Source organism: Taudactylus pleione, unplaced genomic scaffold (genome assembly GCF_031769625.1).
Source record: "Taudactylus pleione unplaced genomic scaffold, aTauple2 ptg000278l, whole genome shotgun sequence".
Taxonomy (NCBI): Eukaryota; Metazoa; Chordata; class Amphibia; order Anura; family Myobatrachidae; genus Taudactylus; species Taudactylus pleione.
In genome coordinates this window covers 4,513,581-4,534,080 of record NW_028284680.1, presented here as the reverse complement: position 1 = coordinate 4,534,080, position 20,500 = coordinate 4,513,581, and the positions used below count along the sequence as shown (strand labels likewise).

The following is a 20,500-nucleotide window of genomic DNA, read 5'->3' as shown; positions in this document are numbered from 1 at the left end:
GCTCTTTCACACTGAGCAATATCCCGAGTTATTGCAACTCGGCTCTTTCACACTGAGCAATATCCCGGGTTATTGCAACTGGGCTCTTTCACACTGAGCAATACTGTGGTCTATTGCAACTGGGCCCTTTCACACTGAGCAATACTGTGGTCTATTGCAACTGGGCTCTTTCACACTGAGCAATAGCCCGAGTTATTGCAACTGGGCTCTTTCACAGTGAGCGATATCCCGGGTTATTGCAACTGGGCTCCTTCACATTGAGCGATATCCCGGGTTGTTGCAACTGGGCTCTTTCACACTGAGCAATAGCCCGAGTTATTGCAACTGGGCTCTTTCACACTGAGCAATATCCCGAGTTATTGCAACTGGGCTCTTTCACACTGAGCAATATCCCGAGTTATTGCAACTGGGCTCTTTCACACTGAGCAATATCCCGAGTTATTGCAACTGGGCCCTTTCATACTGAGCGATATCCCGAGTTATTGCAACTGGGCTCTTTCACACTGAACGATATCCCGGGTTATTGCAACTGGGCCCTTTCACACTGAGCGATATCCCGGGTTATTGCAACTGGGATCTTTCACACTGAGCAATATCCAGAGTTATTGCAACTGGGCCCTTTCACACTGAGCAATATCCCGGGTTATTGCAACTGGGCCCTTTCACACTGAGCAATATCCCGGGTTATTGCAACTGGGCTCTTTCACAATGAGCAATATCCCGGGTTATTGCAACTGGGCCCTTTCACACTGAGCAATATCCCGTGTTATTGCAACTGGGCTCATTCACACTGAGCAACATACCGGGTTATTGCAACTGGGCTCTTTTACAATGAGCAATATCCCAATATATTGCAACTGGGCTCCTTCACACTGAGCGATATCCCGGGTTATTGCAACTGGGATCTTTCACACTGAGCAATATCCAGAGTTATTGCAACTGGGCCCTTTCACACTGAGCAATATCCCGGGTTATTGCAACTGGGCTCTTTCACACTGAGCGATATCCTGGGTTATTGCAACTGGGATCTTTCACACTGAGCAATATCCCGGGTTATTGCAACTGGGCTCTTTCACACTGAGCGATATCCTTGGTTATTGCAACTGGGCCCTTTCACACTGAGCAACATAATGGGTTATTGCAACTGGGCCCTTTCACACTGAGCAATATCCTTGGTTATTGCAACTGGGCCCTTTCACACTGAGCAACATAATGGGTTATTGCAACTGGGCCCTTTCACACTGAGCAATATCCTTGGTTATTGCAACTGGGCTCTTTCACACTGAGCAATATCCTTGGTTATTGCAACTGGGCTCTTTCACACTGAGCAATATCCCGGGTTATTGCTGGCAGTGTGACAGGGGTATAAATAATAGACTGCTCTCATTACTAATGATAGGATTATCTGAAATCCCACAACATGACTTTCTATATAACTGAAATCCTCCTATTGCTGCTGTGGAACTACAATTGCCAGCATGCCCTGCCTGCCACCCTTCCCAACAGCTGGAGAGTAAGTTGCTTATCTCATAGAGAAGTGATAACAGACCCAGCTGTATAATGCTATTTTGCAGAGTTTACAATCTGTTATTTCACAAGACATAAATCAGAATCACAACACTTGTAATATGTGTCAACTGATGACTACTAGATATTGCTTAGTGTCCAGACTGTGCAGGGGGTTAATGAGGGGGAGGGGGGGTGTCCATGCTAGTCCCCGCCCACTTCAATGACGTGACTGCTGTGGTCACATGGTGACTCCTAATACCCATTCATTGTGTGTTGTTGTTGGGTTGGGAGGGTGAGTTGTGCAGTATAAAGCCCAGGACCCCAGCTGAGATGTGAGTGTGCAGCCAGAAGCCATCACACGAGTGCCCTCCCTGCCCATCACCCACTCAGCATCACTGCCAGCCATGAGGTCCTCCCTGGCTCCAGCCATCAGGCTGCTCCACTCTGTGTCCAGAGACAGCTGGTGAGAAGTGCATTGTGTCTTGTCTGTAGGGTGTTGTAAATTGCATGGGAGGGATGTACCCACATGTCTATTGCTGGATCTATTGTGGGCAGATGCTGCCAAGGGTAACATGGGCAATCTGCAAAATGAATGCACAGATCCTGCGCTATCTGCAATGTGTCATCTCACTGTTACCAACCAGGATTAATATGGATGAGGATAAGCTGCATGCATTCCTTGTACACTTACCAATGCTGGGATCAATTGTTCTATAGGTTTATATAGAAATCCCCCCCCTAATATTGCCCAGTTTTGTGTCTCCTGCATCTTTGATACATACAGTAACATCTCACATTTACTAACGTGTCTTCGGTCAACAAGTTCTACACTTTTACAAGTTGTCTTCCTGCCATACAGGGACGGCCCTAACTGTGTGGAGTTTGTATATTCTCCCTGTGCTGATGGTTTCCTCCCACACTCCAAAAATATACTGGTAGGTTAATTGGGTCCCAACAAAAATTAACCCCTAGTGTGTGTGTGATTGTGTGCACATGTGATAGGGAATATAGAGTGTAAGCTCCACTGGGGCAGTGACTGATGTGAATGGACAAATATTATCTATAAAGCGCTGCGGAATATGTGTGCGCTATATAAATAACTGATAATAAATAAAGGCTAATGGATACGATAAGATGCACTGGGCTGTATGGGCAGGAATGTGTTCTTTGTTCCTTTAACCATATGAACAACACCAACCAGTTGGAATCTATGACTGGGTTAGTGGTCAGCAGAACTTGCAATCTAGTAAGTGCTCTACGTAAAGGCACAGGCTGTATGCAGCAATTTCTAAATTAATACTACAATGAAAGGATATTTCTGTGGTCTGGGAAAAAAATCTAGAAATAAAAAAAAAATACTCCTTCCTTTTCTGCAAATTGTATTTTGTGGTCCCCCAATCCCCTTTTTTAAACTAAGTCCTCCTTATATTTTGCTGCCTTACGGTAATGTCCAGAGGTGCTGGAGGTTTGTCTCAGGTATTCTGTCATCTGTACGTTGGACATTGCAGCAGATCCCTCTTGGAATGCAGCTGTGATATAAGATGATATCACTGTCACTATGCATTCTAGCATTTGGCCAGGGATAGTGGGGAGGGGGTATCTCTGAGGCTGAGAGGCCGGAAGGTTTCTCTAATGCTCAGCAAGTCTCGATGTTTAATTAAGGCTATTCTCTATCAGTGTTACGACATCTAGAAACTGCCTGTATTTCTCCTTTCTCAAACAAGGCTGCAATAAGTGGCCTATGTAAGCAAATGGCTCGCTTGTCTTTCTGCCCGACAAGTGTGTGTTCTGTGGCTGATAAGATGACTCTCCACCAATCTAGTTTATATGTTACGCTGCTTTATCTTTCTGGCTCCCTTCTGTGCTTTTCAGCAAAGCTTTTGGATTATCAGGCAGTCTGTGTTTTTTTTCTATTAGTAGAACTTTCTGCGTTGATACAGTGGTATCCATATAGCAGCTTCGTACTGTATCTAAGCCTGTAGATATAAGGAACTGAGCCTGATGATAGAGACACCTGGATGAAAATCACAGCAGGAGGCCGGAAGATAAAAGCATACGCTGGTAAACGTTATATAGGTATGGGTGTATTGTGTAGCTTTTCAGCGTATGCTATCTGTAGAATATGGTTCTGCAGTGTTGGATGGATTACAGAACCATATTGGTTGTGGTGGTTGGGTTAGTATGGGGGAGATGTATCAAAGCTTCTAAAAAGCACAAGTGGAGTTGTCGCCCATAGCAACCTGTCACAGGGTAGTAGCCCTCATTCATCTAGTACATTCTATAAAATGATAGCGAGAATCTGATTGGCTGCTTTGGGACCATATTGCTACTCTCCGTGTGGGAGTTGCACTGTTGCATGTTAAATGACAGCTGCAAATAAAACACGGGTTGGTGGAAATGTCCCGGTAATATTGGCGGCGGCGGTTACTGTGACTACTCCCAGCAGACGCAGCCTGTAATCTCTGTACCAAACCTTTGCCTGATGTCAGCAGCAGATTCCAGGAGGACAATAACCCATTCAGCTCGGCAAACTGCACCTGAGCACAGGCTCTTACACACCTCTCCCGGGCTATCAGATGGGCAGCACATCTTAGTCCATGTTTCAGATGCCACACAGTGGGTCGTGACCCTTCTGGCGCTGTGACACTGCTGCCGCACAGGCTATTATGTTCTAGCACACACCTGTGTGAGAGATGCCATCAGTGAAACCAGAATTGTGATTAAGGGGCCCATTTATTGATAATCGCACTTGCAATGCGATCTGGCCCCAAATTAGCGCCCAAAATTGCACTGCAGGATGCGATTATACTGCCTGGATGTATGAAATGGCGCATGCACAGGCCGGCGAGCCCGTCCCTGCGATTTGCCCATCAGCGGTCTCTTCACTCCTCTCTTGGGATACCTGCACATGGGCAGTCTGCTGACCACTCGTGGGGCGGCCATTACCTGGGAGGGTTCCAGAGGAACTCTCATTCTGGAGCTTGGTAAATCAGACCACATTGCATTCCCCATAGAAAGCTACAGGGGACGCCCCAGAATTTCGTTATTAAAGTTACAACAGCCACTATCACTTGGAGGGGTGAATCTGCCAATTATAGATATGTCCTGGACTGGATAGGGAATAGCAGTTACTTTGCACATAGGGACTTAGATCAGGCCTGTAGTCCTGAATGTAATTTGGTTAACTTATTGCATACCCCACCCTTACACATTGATCCGGTTATTAAACTTAACCCTCTTTTGAAAACTCCTTGCTCTGCTTGGCGACTATTGAGGAAACGACTCAATCTTTCACACATGAGGTCTTTGTTTAAACCAATTTTTTGTGATCTTACTTTACAAGATGATATATCTGTAAAAGTTTTCAGGGATTGGAATCTCCAGGGACTTAGGGCCTGATTCAGACCCGCTCGCGAGCGCTGATCGCTCGCAAGCGGGTCGATGTTGCCCAAGTGCGCACGACTGAGGCGGCTCCGTCGTGCGCATGCGCGAGACCCGAATTTCAACGGCCAAGCCGTCGTTATGGGTCTCGCACCAAAGGGGGCGTGCTGTCGATGGTGATTGACAGCACGCCCCCTTTGGTGGGCGTGCCGGGGGCATGGCTGCCCAGACGGAGGCGTTCCCATGGGAACGCCTACCGTCTGGGGCCGGCCCCACTGACATCACTAGTGATGTCAGTGGGAGTGCTTTTGGCTCTGATAGAGCCAAAAGCACTCCAGGGCTTGCGGCAGCGAGACCCTACCGCAAGGGTCTCGTCGCAAGCCCGATGGTCTTGACCAACGCGACCATCATTTTGGCCGCTCGCTATAGCTGTGGCCGCTCCAAAAGGTAGGAGGGACAGCCCTGATTCAGAGCGAGCGCTCTGTCAGAGCGTCCGGCTCTGAATCAGGGCCTAAGGCCTTGTGGTAGGGTCTCGTTGCCGCAAGCCCTGGAGTTCTTTCAGCTCTATCAGAGACGAGAGCACTCCCACTGACATCACTAGTGATGTCAGTGGGGCCGGCGCCAGACAGTAGGCATTCCCATGGGAACGCCTCCGTCTGGGCAGCAATGCCCCCGGCACGCCCACCAAAGGGGGCGTGCTGTCACTTGCCATCGACAGCACGCCCCCTTTGTAGCAAAACCCGTCGCTATCCGGGTCTCGCGCATGCGCACGATGGAGCCGCCTCCATCGTGCGCATGCGCACTGGGCTAACATCGACCCGCTTGCAAGCGCTCATCGCTCGTGAGCGGGTCTGAATTAGGCCCTTAGTTTGGTTTATCAATTTTTAGATGAAGACTGCTCTGCAATACTGTCTTTGTCTACACTTAAGGAGTGCTATCCCAATATTAATTTTCCAGTGTTTGCATATTTTCAAATAAGAAGTTATATTTTAAAAGCATTGTCACATCTTGATCAACTGGATAAAGTTAATGTTTTAGATACTGTGGTGAGGAGTGGGAAGGGGAGGCCATGCTCTACTTCAATGCTTTCTGATTATATACAAAGACGGTGGTATCTTGCCAAAGTTGATACCGGTTTGGCTAAATGGAAAGATGCATTTCCAGACTTGACGCTTCAATACGTCATTACGTCTTGTACCACACTAAATAAGCAATTGGTATCTTCTTCATATGCTGAGATGCACTACAAAATATTGCACAGAGCATATTATACACCAAAACTTAGACACTTACCAGGAACATCAGACAACTCTAATTGTTTTAAATGCTCAACACCCAATGCTGACATAGGGGGTCATTCAGACCCGTTCGCGAGCAAAGGACGCTCGCAAACGGGTCGATGTTGTCCCACTGCGCATGAAGGAGGGAGCTCCGTCGTGTGCATGCGCGAGACCCGGAGAGCGACGGGCTCTCCATCGCTTCGGGTCTCGCACCAAAGGGGGCGTGCTGTCGATGTTGATTGACAGCACACCCTCTTTGGTGGGCGTGCCGGGGGCGTGCCTGCCAGATGGAGGCGTTCCCATGGAACGCTTACCGTCTGAAGCCGGCCCCACTGACATCACTAGTGATGTCAGTGGGAGTGATTTTGGCTCTGATAGAGCCAAATTCACTCCAGGGCTTGCGGCAGCGAGACCCTACCGCAGGGTCTCCGTCGCAAGCCCGATGGTCTTGACCATCGTGACCATCATCATGGACGCTCGCATAAGCTGTGGGTGGTAACCCACAGCTATGCGAGCGTCCATGAGGACGCTCCTAAAACAGGTAGGAGGGCCCTGATTCAGAGCGAGCGCTCTGGTCAGAGCGTTCAGCTCTGAATCAGGCCCATAGTACATTGCTTTTGGTCCTGTGAGATTGTTCAGACATTTTGGAGAGATGTACAGTCTTATATAAATAATATATTAAATATCCCCTTTGAGATATCTATGGCATGGGCGCTGTGGAACCATCATTCTAACACAACTCAACCGAGAATATCGAGGGGAAAACGCTTATTAGCTAGAGTCGCGGGAACAGCAAAAGAAAACTATCCTGTCACAGTGGATCAATTCTAATTCTATTCCCTTAACGCTTATGTTACCAAGATTAATGTATCTTTATCAGATGGACTGGGTAGAAAGTTCTCTTGCTATTGAAAATAGTGGAAAATTTTTTTTTTTTTTTGAGATATGGCTCCCTTATATCAGTACTCTATCTTCATCTATTAAAGAAAAGATGCGTAAAATAGTAATTATGACCACGTGGTATAATACGGAGATACTTGTGAAAGGTCATCCACCATTCTGAGGGTAAATCATATTGTTGATAGTTCATTATGTTGTGCTGGAGTCTTTTTTTTGCATAATACAGTCACTATCTGGTTCTTGCTATTTTCTAAGTATTATCTTTATAAGTTGCTGATTACTAGGTGGAGAATCTATCTTTTATTGTATGACATACATCCTAGCCTTCTCTATATTACTATTGCTGGCCATACACGCTGCAATTATCGGGACGATCCGCCCGATATTGGCGGATCGCCGCGATAATTGTGGGGGGGGGGGGCGACCGAGGGTTAAATATTGCTCGGTCGGGCATGCTGGATTGTCCAGCATGCCCGTCCGATGCGATATTTACCCGGTAACTGTCGGCCGCATCGGGCAGTGTATGCCCAGCGCGGCCGACAGACAGACATTTCCTGTGTTCCTTCCTACGGAAGGAACAGGGAAATGTCTCTTCCCCGGGGGCGGAGTGCAGATGTCGGGCTATACACTGTGAGATTTCTCTCACAGTGTATGCCACGGACATCTGCGGCTGGCAACCAGCCAGATAAAATGTCTGTCGGTCTGCCAGACATTTTATCTTGCTGTGTATGCCCAGCATAAGTCATTGAATTGTTATATTTATATCCAGAAATGGATTCTCTGTTTAAAATGTGTAATAATTAAAATATTAATAAAAAAAAAAGAAAGCTACAGGGGTTTGCTTCTGCTGGCGGAAATGGACAGATGGCAGCCGATATCCCCGATACCTGCTGTGGTCCCTTTTTCATACGGGATGATATTTCATGATAAATGGGCCCCTAAAGGAGAACTCTGCTCGTAGCTAAAAACTTGCTTTGGGTGGAGCTAAGTTATAAAACCAGGGGGGGCATGCCATGTGCCAGATCTGCCGGGGACCCAATGGCTGGCATGATCTGGTCATACTGCGCTCCTCCGTCTCTCCTCTTGTGGGAAAGGAGCAGTCGCTTGGTCAGGGCCGAAACTAGGATTTTTGTCACCAGGGGCAAGACAGTAATTTGGCGCCCCCCATGTAATTCCCCCTGCAGTAGTGCCCATATTGTAATGCCCATATGTTAATACCCCTATAGTAATGCCCCTGTAGTGCCCACCATACAGTAATGCCCCTGTAGTGCCCATGCTCCCATATTAATGCCCCTGTAGTGCCCATGCTTTCATAGTAATGCCCCTGTAGTGCCCATGCTCTCATAGTAATGCCCCTGTATTGCCCATGCCCCCATAGTAATATCCCTGTAGTGCCCTTACAGTAATGCCCCTGTAGTGCTCATGCCCCCACAGTAATGCCCCTGTAGTGCCCATGCCCCAATAGTAATGCCCCTGTAGTGCTCATGCCCCATTAGTAATGCCCCTTATTGCCTATGCCCCCATAGTAATGCCCCTGTGGTAATGCCCCTGCCCCCATAATAATGCCCCTGTAGTGCAGCTTATTAAAAAAAAAAATACTTACCTTGAACCCCGCTCCTGCATCCAGCGTCGCGTCCGGTCCGCCGGCTGCTCCTTGGAACTATGGGGGAGATGTCATGACATCTCCCCCATAGTGCCCGTGGGGAGAGCCGGAAGCTGGAGTTCGGGAGAGAACTCCAGCCTCCGGCTCCGGCTACACCGCGTCGCTGCAGAGAAGGAGCCGGGCGCCCGCTGGTAATAAATATTACCAGCGGACGTCCGGCTTGGAGCCTCTCTGCAGCGCCGGGCTGGAGGTCACTGGCACCAGGTACAGCGGCTCACCCGGTGCACGTGCACCTAGTTGCGGCCCTGGCTTGGTACTTTATTTGCACTGTAAAACTGTTGGTTGCCCTCTTCCATGGAAGTCTAGCGGGTGTCAGCGCCTCGCCCAATATAATGCCTCATCCTGTAGGTAATTATAGAGGAGAAAAAAAAAAGAGTCCAATAATATCAAGACGTCGCTCCAAGCTTTGGTTAAAAGTTTAATAAAACTGTGAAGATTTTACACTATTGCTGCAACCCTCTTTTGTCTTGCATAAATGCATATTTGAGAAAGTTTACACACAGGAGGTTGGCCGTGGATGAAGGATTTTAACCAAAGCTTGGAGTGACGTCACGTCTTGTTATTATTGGAGTTACGGTGAACTACTGGAGACAGAGTGATATTCATACAGTAATATTGGACTGTGATCGATCTAGTGGAAAAAGCTAGGAGTGGCGCTTATCAACAAGCGGCTGTAAAAAGGAGGGTGTTAATCTCCTTAATGCAAATCAATAGATAAGAAATAGAAAATAAACAGCGCTAGCGTGGGAGGTGTTGTTCTAAATGGGGTTCAGGAAATCACCCTGAATATTACTAATCTATAACAAATATATTCGCATCTGGCTTGGTTAAAAAAGCATTTATTCCATCATATATAAAACACAGTATTGATAAACTGCTCCCTGCATTGGAGTAGTAATATAGCTGCACAAATATGATATCACAAATATATATGTATCAGTCAATTGACTCTGATGTCTTACTCATAAGGGAGGCACTGGTGTAGGTAGTAGACGTTAGTCTATAGATTCCGGAGAATGTTCCAGTATTAAAAGAGACGTTACCAATCCTGGTTAGCAAGATGTCCTCGCAGTAATGTCCTCCTATGGAGGGATATTCCAGTGGTGTCTCAGAAGGGAAATATGTACTGGTCCGGATCCTGTTGGAATGTCCACAGTGATTTAAAGTCCTCCCAGAGTAGATTCAGCATAGAGATATCAGTATGCACTGCACATGTACGGTGTAGTTAGCAAGCTCAACGCGTTTCTGTGTGGAAATGCCCACACCTTCGTCAGGTCGATCTAGTGGTGTAATAACACCACACATTGACTTAAGGGCACTATAAATAGAGAAATATTTTCTGTTCTGAAAAACTATTCATCATTTCCCATCAGGTGCGCATGAGAACACTCTTTTTTTATTTTATTTTTTCTTCTGTATTTCACGATTGTGACCTGTGGAAGTCACTCTGATTCTCAGGGAGCCCTATTTAACGTGGATCGCGATTGTTGTATATATACAGGTTGAGTCTCCCATATCCAAATATTCCGAAATACGGAATATTCCGAAGTACGGAATATTTTTAGTATGACTGAGAAACTGAAACCTTTGCTTTCTGATGGTTCAATATACACAAACTTTATTTAAAGCAAAAAATCATTAAAATACAGTATACAATAACCTTCAGGCTGTGTGTATAAGGTGTATATAAAACATAAATGAATTTCATGTATGTACACAGACTGTTTTTGATGCCTAATATTATTAAAATCTAGTATAAAATGACCTGCAGGCTTTGTGTATAAGGTGTATATAGAACATAAATGCATTCTGTGTTTATATTTGGGTCCCATACCCAAGATATTTCATTATGGTATGCATATATTCCAAAATGCGGAATATTCCGATATCCAAAATACCCCTGGTCCCAAGCATTTTGGATATGGGAGACTCAACCTGTACTTTCATTGCAAGTATAGAGGAGAGCGATGTGAGACCGTTACATCAGAGACCTTGGCTGATCTGGCAAATGCCTCTTACAATGTTTTTACTTGAGTTTCTTCAAATAAGTATAACCTTGATAAGTAGAGGGAATTTGGGTAGCATACATGGTTTATTTATGCTGAGCAAGGCCCTTCTTTGTGTAAAACTTTCTTCTATCTACCGGTGGAGGTTGGGTGATTTCATTCCCCTGTCTCTCACCGGCTTTGCTAAGTAGGAACGCCTCCACAAATAAGACTGGAGAACAGGTTGTTATAGTTGACTCTCCAAAACAAATATTCATTTTGAAAATAATGATCAGTTATTTAGCTCCTTTGCGGTTGGGGTCAAACATTACATGAGTGGGAGTCAGCGAAAATAAAAATAGAACTGACTGCCTTTAAATTGGTAATAATTGTATATAGAAAAGGAGTTTTATTTGTTTGCTTGTTGATATATAATTACAAGAGGCTTCTCTTTACCTTACAGTATTTATTACACACTAAACATACTAAAAAAGAACCTTTTATTAAAACACAAATATATTTACACCATTCCATGTGAGTCTATTATATGAAGATTATTTAGACTCTTAGGGGGAGAATTAAATTCTTTTTGCTCATGACTGATTGTGCCGGACGCCGACAGAGCAATTCGGTTGTTGCTTTATTCGCGCGCGTACAGCTGAGGGAGCGCATACAGCCCCCCCGGGCAGGCGAGCAGGAATGTGCGATAAGTCTGCACTTTGGGCTGGACGGGTTTAGCCGTTTTATGCATCAAAACTGTATTTGGACGCCATATGCATTAGCACCTAAACTCCCTGAATATTGCACCCCGATCTCCTGTCACTTTATATAGGGTGCGATAAAACAATTGAATCCCCCCCCCCCCCATACTGTAGCCGCCCTTAGATATAGAGATGCATGTATCTTTGAGTTCACCTGTTACAATACTACAAAGTGCAAAGCACCGCAAGCAGGCTCTGTAAATGGCAGGGGGATTCCTTTTACTAGGGGGATTGTTGTGGGTCTCGTCAACGCCTATTGGTCTCACTGTCCCTCAGTTTCAGCTCTGTGGGAGTCGCAGTATGCGAGTGGTTTCCAAATGTACGTGAAACCTCTGGTGCACATGGAGGTCCCCGGTCCACCCCGCGCCTCTCTCCAAGCTGCTGGCCTGAGGCTTTGTCCGCTGCTCAGGATAAGTGCGAGACGGGGAGCTCAGTGAATGATAGTGAGTTCAGCAGTTGTACAGCCGCGGCTTCAATTCATTAGTGGAGCACAGTGAAAGCAAGTCCGCCGGGTGATAATGTTCCATTAAAGTTGTGGTTTAGTAGGTGGCTACTTCCTTGTCAATGCGTTTCGTTCGATTACAGAACTGTTTCAAGACAATGGGCCTGATTCAGATATAGTATAGAAAGTCTTCTTGGAAATCCGTGCTACGCTGGTTATGGGTGTTGCTATTTGGCTGAGCTGAAGGGTCTAATTAGTGTACCTGTCCCTAAATAATCAAGTATCTATCTATCTATCTATCTATCTATCTATCTATCTATCTATCTATCTATGTCAGTACCAGTCAAAAGTTTGGACGCACCTTCTCATTCAATGGTTTTTGTTTATTTAAATTATTTTCAACATAGTAGATTAAAACTGAAGACATCAAAACTATGAAAGAACACATATGGAGTTATGTTGTAAACAAAAAAGCGTTAAACAGATCAAAATATGTTTTATATTTTAGATTCCTCAAAGTAGCCCCTTTTGCTTGGATGACAGCTTTGCACACTCTTGGCATTCTCTCAATCAGCTGCATGAGGTAGTCTCCAGGAATGGTTTTCCAAAAGTCTTGAAGGAGTTCCCAGAGGTGCTGAGCACTTGTTGGCTGCTTTTCCTTCACTCTGTGGTCCAACTCATCCCAAACCAGCTCAATTGGGTTTAGGTCGGGTGATTGTGGAGGCCAGGTCATCTGACGCAGCACTCAATCACTTTTCTTCTTGGTCAAGTAGCCCTTACATAGCCTGAAGGTGTGTTTGGGGTCATTGTCTTGTTGAAAAACAAATGATGGTCCCAGTAAGGGCAAACCAGATGGGATGGCATGGCGCTGCAGAATGCTGTGGTAGCCATGCTGGTTAAGTGTGCCTTGAATTTTGAATAAATCACCAACCGTGTCACCAGCAAAGCAACCCCACACCATCACAACTCCTCCATGCTTCACAGTGGGAACCACACATGCAGAACCATCCGCTCACCTTCTCTGCGTCTCACAAAGACACGGTTGTTGGAACCAAAAATCTCAAATTTGGACTCATCAGACCAAAGTACAGATTTCCACTGGTCTAATGTCCATTCCTTGTGTTTCTTGGCCTGAACAATTCTCCTCTTCTTGTTGTTCATCCTCAGTAGTGGCTTCTTCGCAGCAATACGACCATGAAGGCTTGATTCACGCAGTCTCCGCTGAACAGTTGATGTTGAGATTTGTCTGCTACTTGAACTCTGTGAAGACTTTATGTGGTCTCTAATCTGAGGTGTTGTTAAGTAGCGGTTTCTGAGGCTGGTAACTCTAATGAACTTATCCTCTGCACCAGAGGTAACTCTTGGTCTTCCTTTCCTGGGGCGGTCCTCATGAGAGCCAGTTTCATCATAGCGTTTAATGGTTTTTGCAACTGCACTTGAGGATACATTCAAAGTTCTTTATATTTTCCGTATCGACTGACCTTCATATCTTAACATAATGATGGACTGTTGTTTCTCTTTACTGAGTTGAATGGTTGATGCCATAATATGGATTACAACAGTAGTCAAATAGTGGTGTCCACTGTGTACTAACCCTACCTCTGCGCAACACAACTGATGGTCTCACACACATTAAGAGGGGTATTCAATATGAAACGTTAACTTCACTGTCGAAGTTAACGTTTCATATCAGAGTTTTTTTCTGCATTAAGGTATGGTGCGCGCTCCTGCTTATCCCCGTATTCAATATAAAATTAACGAAAACGGGAAACTCCGAAGTTGGATTTGCGTAAAGTTACGAATTTTTCCTTAAAATAATTGTAAGACCCCCCTAAAGTTGTAAAAACATGGGGGAACACTATGGATACCCCCGTTTTAGCCTTTCATTGAAAGTCGGGGATTTAAATAGCCGCAGCAGGTGTTTTTTTCCCGACATTGAAGAAGTAATGCAGAAGAGCACTTAGGTTATTTTTTTAAGTGGTCCCATAAAATTTGGGGTACATGAAAATGGGTACTAGCATATTTTTAAGTCCCTAAAGTAAGTTTTTAAAAATTCTGCATTTGTGCACCTGCCGCTATAATTCTATTCTAGAAAACACCTGCCGCATACTTGCAGAATAGCCCTGAACCTATTTCCCTATTGTTAAACAATTTTTTCCCATTTTTATTTTTTTTTTCACCCCAATTTTTTAATTAATTTTTTGGGGTTTCCCTATTTTTTTTAACTTTTTTTGACACAGTTCTTCTTTTTTAAATGTAATTCCCAGGGGTGCAGGCTATTTTTTTTAAGCCTGCACCCCTAAACCCCAATTCTGCTCTTTTTTTCAACACCTATTCAATGGTGAAAAGTTATCCCTGTTTTTTATCAAAGACTTTTCAAAACTGCGATAAGTCTTTGAAATTGAATATGGTGTAAAAGTAAAACCTGCGATAATGACGTCATACCTCCGATATTAACGCAAAAACGATGTTATCGCTCCCATATTGAATACCCCTGTATGAAGGCAAGTAATTCCACAAACTGACTCCTGACAAGTCACACCTGTAAATTCAAAACCATTCCAGGAGACACCTCATGAAGCTGATTGAGAGAATGCCAAGAGTGTGCAAAGCTGTCATCCAAGCAAAAGGGAATCTAAAATATAAAACCTATTTTGATTTAACACTTTTTTTTTTTTTTGTTTACAACATAATTCCGTATGTGGTCTTTCATAGTTTTCATGTCTTCAGTATTAATCCACTATGTTGAAAATAATTAAAATAAACAAAAAACATTGAATGAGAAGGTGTATCCAAACTTTTGACTGGTACGGTACTGTGTGTGTGATATATATATATACACACACACACTCAGGTGCATAAATATTGGGACATTGACAGAATTTTCATATTGTGGCCTCTATTCACCACCACAATGGCTTTGAAATTAAACAAACAAGATGTGTTTTTACTGCAGACTTTCAGGTTTAATTTGAGGGTAATTACATCCAAATCAGGTGAACGGTGTAGGAATTACAACTGTTTCTATATGTGCCTCCCACTTTTTAAGGGGCCAAAAGTAATGGGACAAACTAAACAATCCTAAATCCAACTTTCACTTTTTAATACTTTGTTTCAAATCCTATTTGATTTCAAATCCTATTAATTACAGCCTGAAGTCTAGAATGCATAGACATCACCAGACGCTGGGTTTCATCCCTGGTGATGCTCTGCCAGGCCTCTACTGCAAATGTCTTCAGTTCCTGCTTGTTCTTGGGGCATTTTCCCTTCAGTTTTGTCTTCATCAAGTGAAATGCATGCTCAATCGGATTCAGGTCAGGGGATTGACTTGGCCATTGCATAACATTCCACTTTTTAGCCTTAAAAAACTCTTTGGTTGCTTTTGCAGTATGCTTCGGGTCATTGTCCATCTGCACTGTGAAGTGTCGTCCAATGAGTTCTGAAGCATTTGACTGAATATGAGCATATAATATTGCCCGAAACACTTCAGAATTCATTTTGCTGCTTTTGTCAGCTATCACATAATCAATAAATACAAGGGAACCAGTTCCGTTGGCAGCCATACATGCCCACGCCATGACACTACCACCACCATGCTTCACTGATGAGGTGGTATGTTTTGGATCATGAGCAGTTCCTTTCCTTCTCCATACTCTTCTCTTCCCATCACTCTGGTACAAGTTGATCTTTGTCTCATCTGTCCATAGGATGTTGTTCCAGAACTGTAATGGCTTTTTTAGATGTTGTTTGGCAAACTCTAATCTGGTCTTCCTGTTTTTGAGGCTCACCAATGGTTTACATCTTGTGGTGAACCCACTATATTCACTCTTGTGAAGTGTTCTCTTGATTGTTGACTTTGACACATATACACCTACCTCCTGGAGAGTGTTCTTGGTTTGGCCAACTGTTGTGAAGTGGTTTTTCTTCACCAGGGAAATAATTCTTCTGTCATCCACCACAGTTGTTTTCCGTGGTCTTCCGGGTCTTTTGGTGTTGCTGAGCTCTCTTCGGTGCGTTCTTTCTTTTTAAGAATGTTCCAAACAGTTGATTTGGCCACACCTAATGTTTTTGCTATCTCTCTGATGGGTTTGTTTTGATTTTTCAGCCTAATGATGGCTTGCTTCAATGATAGTGACAGCTCTTTGGATCTCATATTGAGAGTCGACAGCAACTGATTCCAAATGCAAATGTCACACCTAGAATCAACTCCAGACCTTTTACCTGCTTAATTGATAATGAAATAATGAGGGAATAGCCCACACCTGTCCATGAAATTGCTTTTGAGTTGATAGTCCAATTACTTTTTAGCCGTCCGCATGGACTCTGCTGAAAACGGCCATCCAAAAATGGCCACCGCCAAGGAAGAGACAGATGCTAGAGGTCCCACTGGACCTCTAGTGTCTGTTAGCAGAGTGCAATGCACACAGCATTCCCGGAAGTGCCGGTAACGCTGGCGCTGCCGGGAGAAGATGCTGAAAGCTGCATCTTCTCCCGTGAAATCCCCTGGCAATGAGCATAAACCCCCCTGGAAATGAGCATAAGCCCCCTGGCAACGAGCATGTAACCCCTGGCAACGAGCATGGCAGCCCTGACAGCGAGCATAAATCCCCTGACAATGAGCATGAAACCCCATGGCAACAAGCATGTAACCCCTGGCAATGAGCATGTAACCCCTGGCAATGAGCATGTAACCCCTGGCAATGAGCATGTAACCCCTGGCAATGAGCATGTAACCCCTGGCAACGAGCATGTAACCCCTGGCAACGAGCATGTAACCCCTGGCAACGAGCATGTAACCCCTGGCAACGAGCATGTAACCCCTGGCAACGAGCATGGCAGCCCTGGCAACGAGCATGGCAGCCCTGACAGCGAGCATAAATCCCCTGACAATGAGCATGAAACCCCATGGCAACAAGCATGTAACCCCTGGCAATGCGCATAAACCCCCCTGGAAATGAGCATAAACCCCCCTGGAAATGAGCATGGCAGCCCTGACAGCGAGCATAAATCCCCTGACAATGAGCATGAAACTCCATGGCAACAAGCATGTAACCCCTGGCAATGAGCATAAACCCCCCTGGAAATGAGCATGTAACCCCTGGCAACGAGCATGTAACCCCTGGCAATGAGCATGGCAGCCCTGACAGCGAGCATAAATCCCCTGACAATGAGCATGAAACCCCATGGCAACAAGCATGTAACCCCTGGCAATGAGCATAAACCCCCCTGGAAATGAGCATAAACCCCCCTGGAAATGAGCATGTAACCCCTGGCAATGAGCATGGCAGCCCTGACAGCGAGCATAAATCCCCTGACAATGAGCATGAAACCCCATGGCAACAAGCATGTAACCCCTGGCAATGAGCATAAACCCCCTGGCAACGAGCAGGTAATTTTAAAGTAATTAGAAGGCTTACTGTGGGATATAAAATGGTGTCGGGCAAATATGTAAGTGGCACTTTGGTATTAGGCATTACAGTGTGTGGCATAATGTGTAATGGGCATTATGATGTGTGGAATAATGTAAGTCACTATACCAGGGACATCTGAGTAGTGCACTGCCTTATGGAGGTGCAAGGACAAAATCCAGGTACAGGAAGGGAGAGGGCACAAATTTGCTGCCATGCATCGGGTGACGGATATGCTAGTTTCGGCCTTGAACCTGACAACGCTCGTAAGGTTCCACATGTTAGCAGATAGGGAGGTCGGTCTCCTGCACTGAATGACGTTCAGTGCGGGCACTGCTCCCGGCGACCTGAAGGACTGAACGCTAGACGTTCAGTTTTTCAGGTCTCGTAATGGATAGGCTCCTTTTAAGGCACCATATGGTAGAGTAATATAATGACCACGTGCCTATAAAGGAACCATATGGCAGAGTAATATAAGGACCACATGACTGTAAAGGCACCATATGGCAGAGTAACATAAGGGTCACGGGCCGGTAAAGGCACCATATGGCAGAGTAACATAAGGGTCACGGGCCGATAAAGGCACCATATGGCAGAGTAACATAAGGGTCACGGGCCGGTAAAGGCACCATATGGCAGAGTAACATAAGGGTCACGGGCCGGTAAAGGCACCATATGGCAGAGTAACATAAGGGTCACGGGCCGGTAAAGGCACCATATGGCAGAATAACATAAGGGTCATGGGCCGGTAAAGGCACCATATGGCAGAGTAATTTTTTATCAGAGGAAAGAAATTTCCATCTCAAATCATAAACAACAATAATAAACAGTATTTTACAATCATAATAGCAAAGATATTACATAGTTTGTAATATTATAAAATACAAAAATATCAAATAAAATAAGATAGAAAAAATAATATAAATATTGCGTAGAAAGGCACCGCAATACAATACCTTAGAAAGAAAAACAAAAAACAGAAACCTAAAGTAAACAAAATTACGTGTGCACACATCTATTATATAAAAAACTAAAATAAAATAAAAGGACCACATTTTAAAACCGCATTAGGAATAAAATGCTATATTAGGCTTGTTTAGCATGTTTCCTCTTGCCGTTGGTGGAAGCTGCTGCTGATGGCTTCCTCCCTTAGCACTGAGCGTGGTCTTGTGGAGGGCTTTGGAAGAGGGGCCCTGAGATATGAGGAATAGACGTATCCTGTACATAGCGCTCGGTGTGACCCATAGTCTGTCTGCTTGTGGTTTGCTGATTCATCGCCTGAGTCACGCGACTGATCTGTGCTGGGTTTCCGAAACCATCTCTAATTTTAGGCACCGGCAGGAGCAGCACATTAGTACATGACATTTTAGTACATCACCCTAAAGCGGACACAGGGCCTGATTCAGACCCGGTCGAAAGCGCTGAGCGCTCGCAACCGGGTCGATGTTTGCCCACTGGAGACGCGTACGACGGAGCCGGCTCCATCGTGCGCATGCGCGAGACCCGGCTAGCGACGGGTGCTCCGTCGCTCCGGGTCTCGCGCCAAAGGGGGCGAGCTGTCGATGGTGATTGACAGCTCGCCCCGTTTGGTAGGCGTGGCCGGGGGTGGCTTCACAAAAGGAGGCGTTCCCAAGCGAACGCCTGCCGTTTGTGGGGGCGGCCCCACTGACATCACCATTGATGTCAGTGGGAGAGCTTCCGGCTCTATTAGAGCCAGAAGCTCCCTGGGGCTTGCGGCCACGAAACCCTACCACAAGGATCTCGTCGTAAGCCCGATGGTCTTGACCATCAACCTGGCCGCTAGCTATAACTGTGGGTGGTCACCCACAGCTATGCAAGCGGCCAGGAGGCCGCCCCAAAACAAAAAAAAACACCCTGATTCAGAGCGAGCGCTCTTTCAGAGCGTCCGTCTCTGAATCAGGCCCACAGTTCCTGGGCGTGTTGCTGCCTTCTACATCGATGTGGGGTCTTTGTTAATAGACTTCGGATTGAGAGATACACTGATTTACAGTAGTTACACTTTATATTTTAAAGAGACCCTAAGAATGTGTTCCAAACCCCCGGCAATGTGCCCATGCAGTGCGTATGCCATATTGGGCCGCCATGCGCCTATGTGCTTGGGCGTATAAGGGAAGCACATGAACCAAGATGGCCGCAGGGTCTGCATTTTATGACGCAGATTACCTGGCCCCGTCTGAGAAGTTCTGGCAGCCAATCTGAGTAAGCTTAGGTGATGGTGACTCGAATCTGCGATGCTGGCAGGAGGCGTCTTTAGTCCTCAGACGCCTCCCTGTATTTTAGCATTCCAGATTCATCCAAAGCAATGTTATTAGCGTCTGTCTCTGAATCGCCCCCTAAGAGGCCAATAAAACAGATTTGGCTCCCTAGAGGCATTGGGGACCCCTTCAAAATTGTGCTATGGGCCCACAAAGCTCTAGTTTCACCCCTGATTGTACCGTCAACTCAAACTTGAGACCACAGTAATTCCGGTTCTCCTCCCGGGCATCAGAGATGGCATTTAAATCCTCCCATCCCATCAAAGATCACACCTACCACACTATATCTATCATTTATACCGGGGGCATTTAAGAGAGGAGGGGCCCGTGTGCAGCCTCCGTACCAGACCCTCTTCTGTAGCGCAGCTCTTCGGGAACATGGCGCCCGTGCGATGTTCCTGGAGGCTTCTGTAGTGTGCAATCGCAAATCACCGGGAAAATGGCTGCCGCATCATTTCCCACGGTGATTTCAGTCTGCAGAACCGGCCGACATGGTACTCCGGAGAGCTAAGTATAATTATATGGGTGCAGGCTGTGCGATATGGGCACCCCTGGACCTAGGGGCATATGCGCACTGCACACTCTTCACCTATTATAGATACACCAATGATTTATACATGCATAGGGGCTGATTCTATGTTGGGAGCTATGGGGAAAAGAAAGTAGGTAACTGCATCTGGACTAGCCATGCAATACAAGGGGGGGGGGGGGGGGGGTTATTGCATGCAGGGTAAATACTGGCTGCTTTTGCATGTAGCCCACACATGCTGGACAGCTTTATTCTTACACTGTAATTTAGATCTAAGCAAGGACGCGCTCCTCCCACATGTAACTCTCTCTGCACATGTTACATCTCCCCCACCTGCAGTGCAGCACAGTGTTACCCAGGGGCAAA

The 20,500-nt window shown here is 45.7% G+C and overlaps 1 protein-coding gene across 1 annotated transcript in view; it reads left to right on the top strand.

Annotated features, from left to right (window-relative positions):
* The first annotated feature begins 1,760 nt into the window (after positions 1–1,760).
* SLC37A2 (solute carrier family 37 member 2) overlaps positions 1,761–20,500 on the top strand; it is a 60,842-nt gene continuing 42,102 nt past the window's right edge. The window contains exon 1 of the mRNA XM_088481794.1: positions 1,761–1,972. Coding sequence (XP_088337920.1) covers positions 1,914–1,972 — 59 coding nt within the window. The 5' untranslated portion in view covers positions 1,761–1,913. The remainder of the gene's footprint in view (positions 1,973–20,500) is intronic.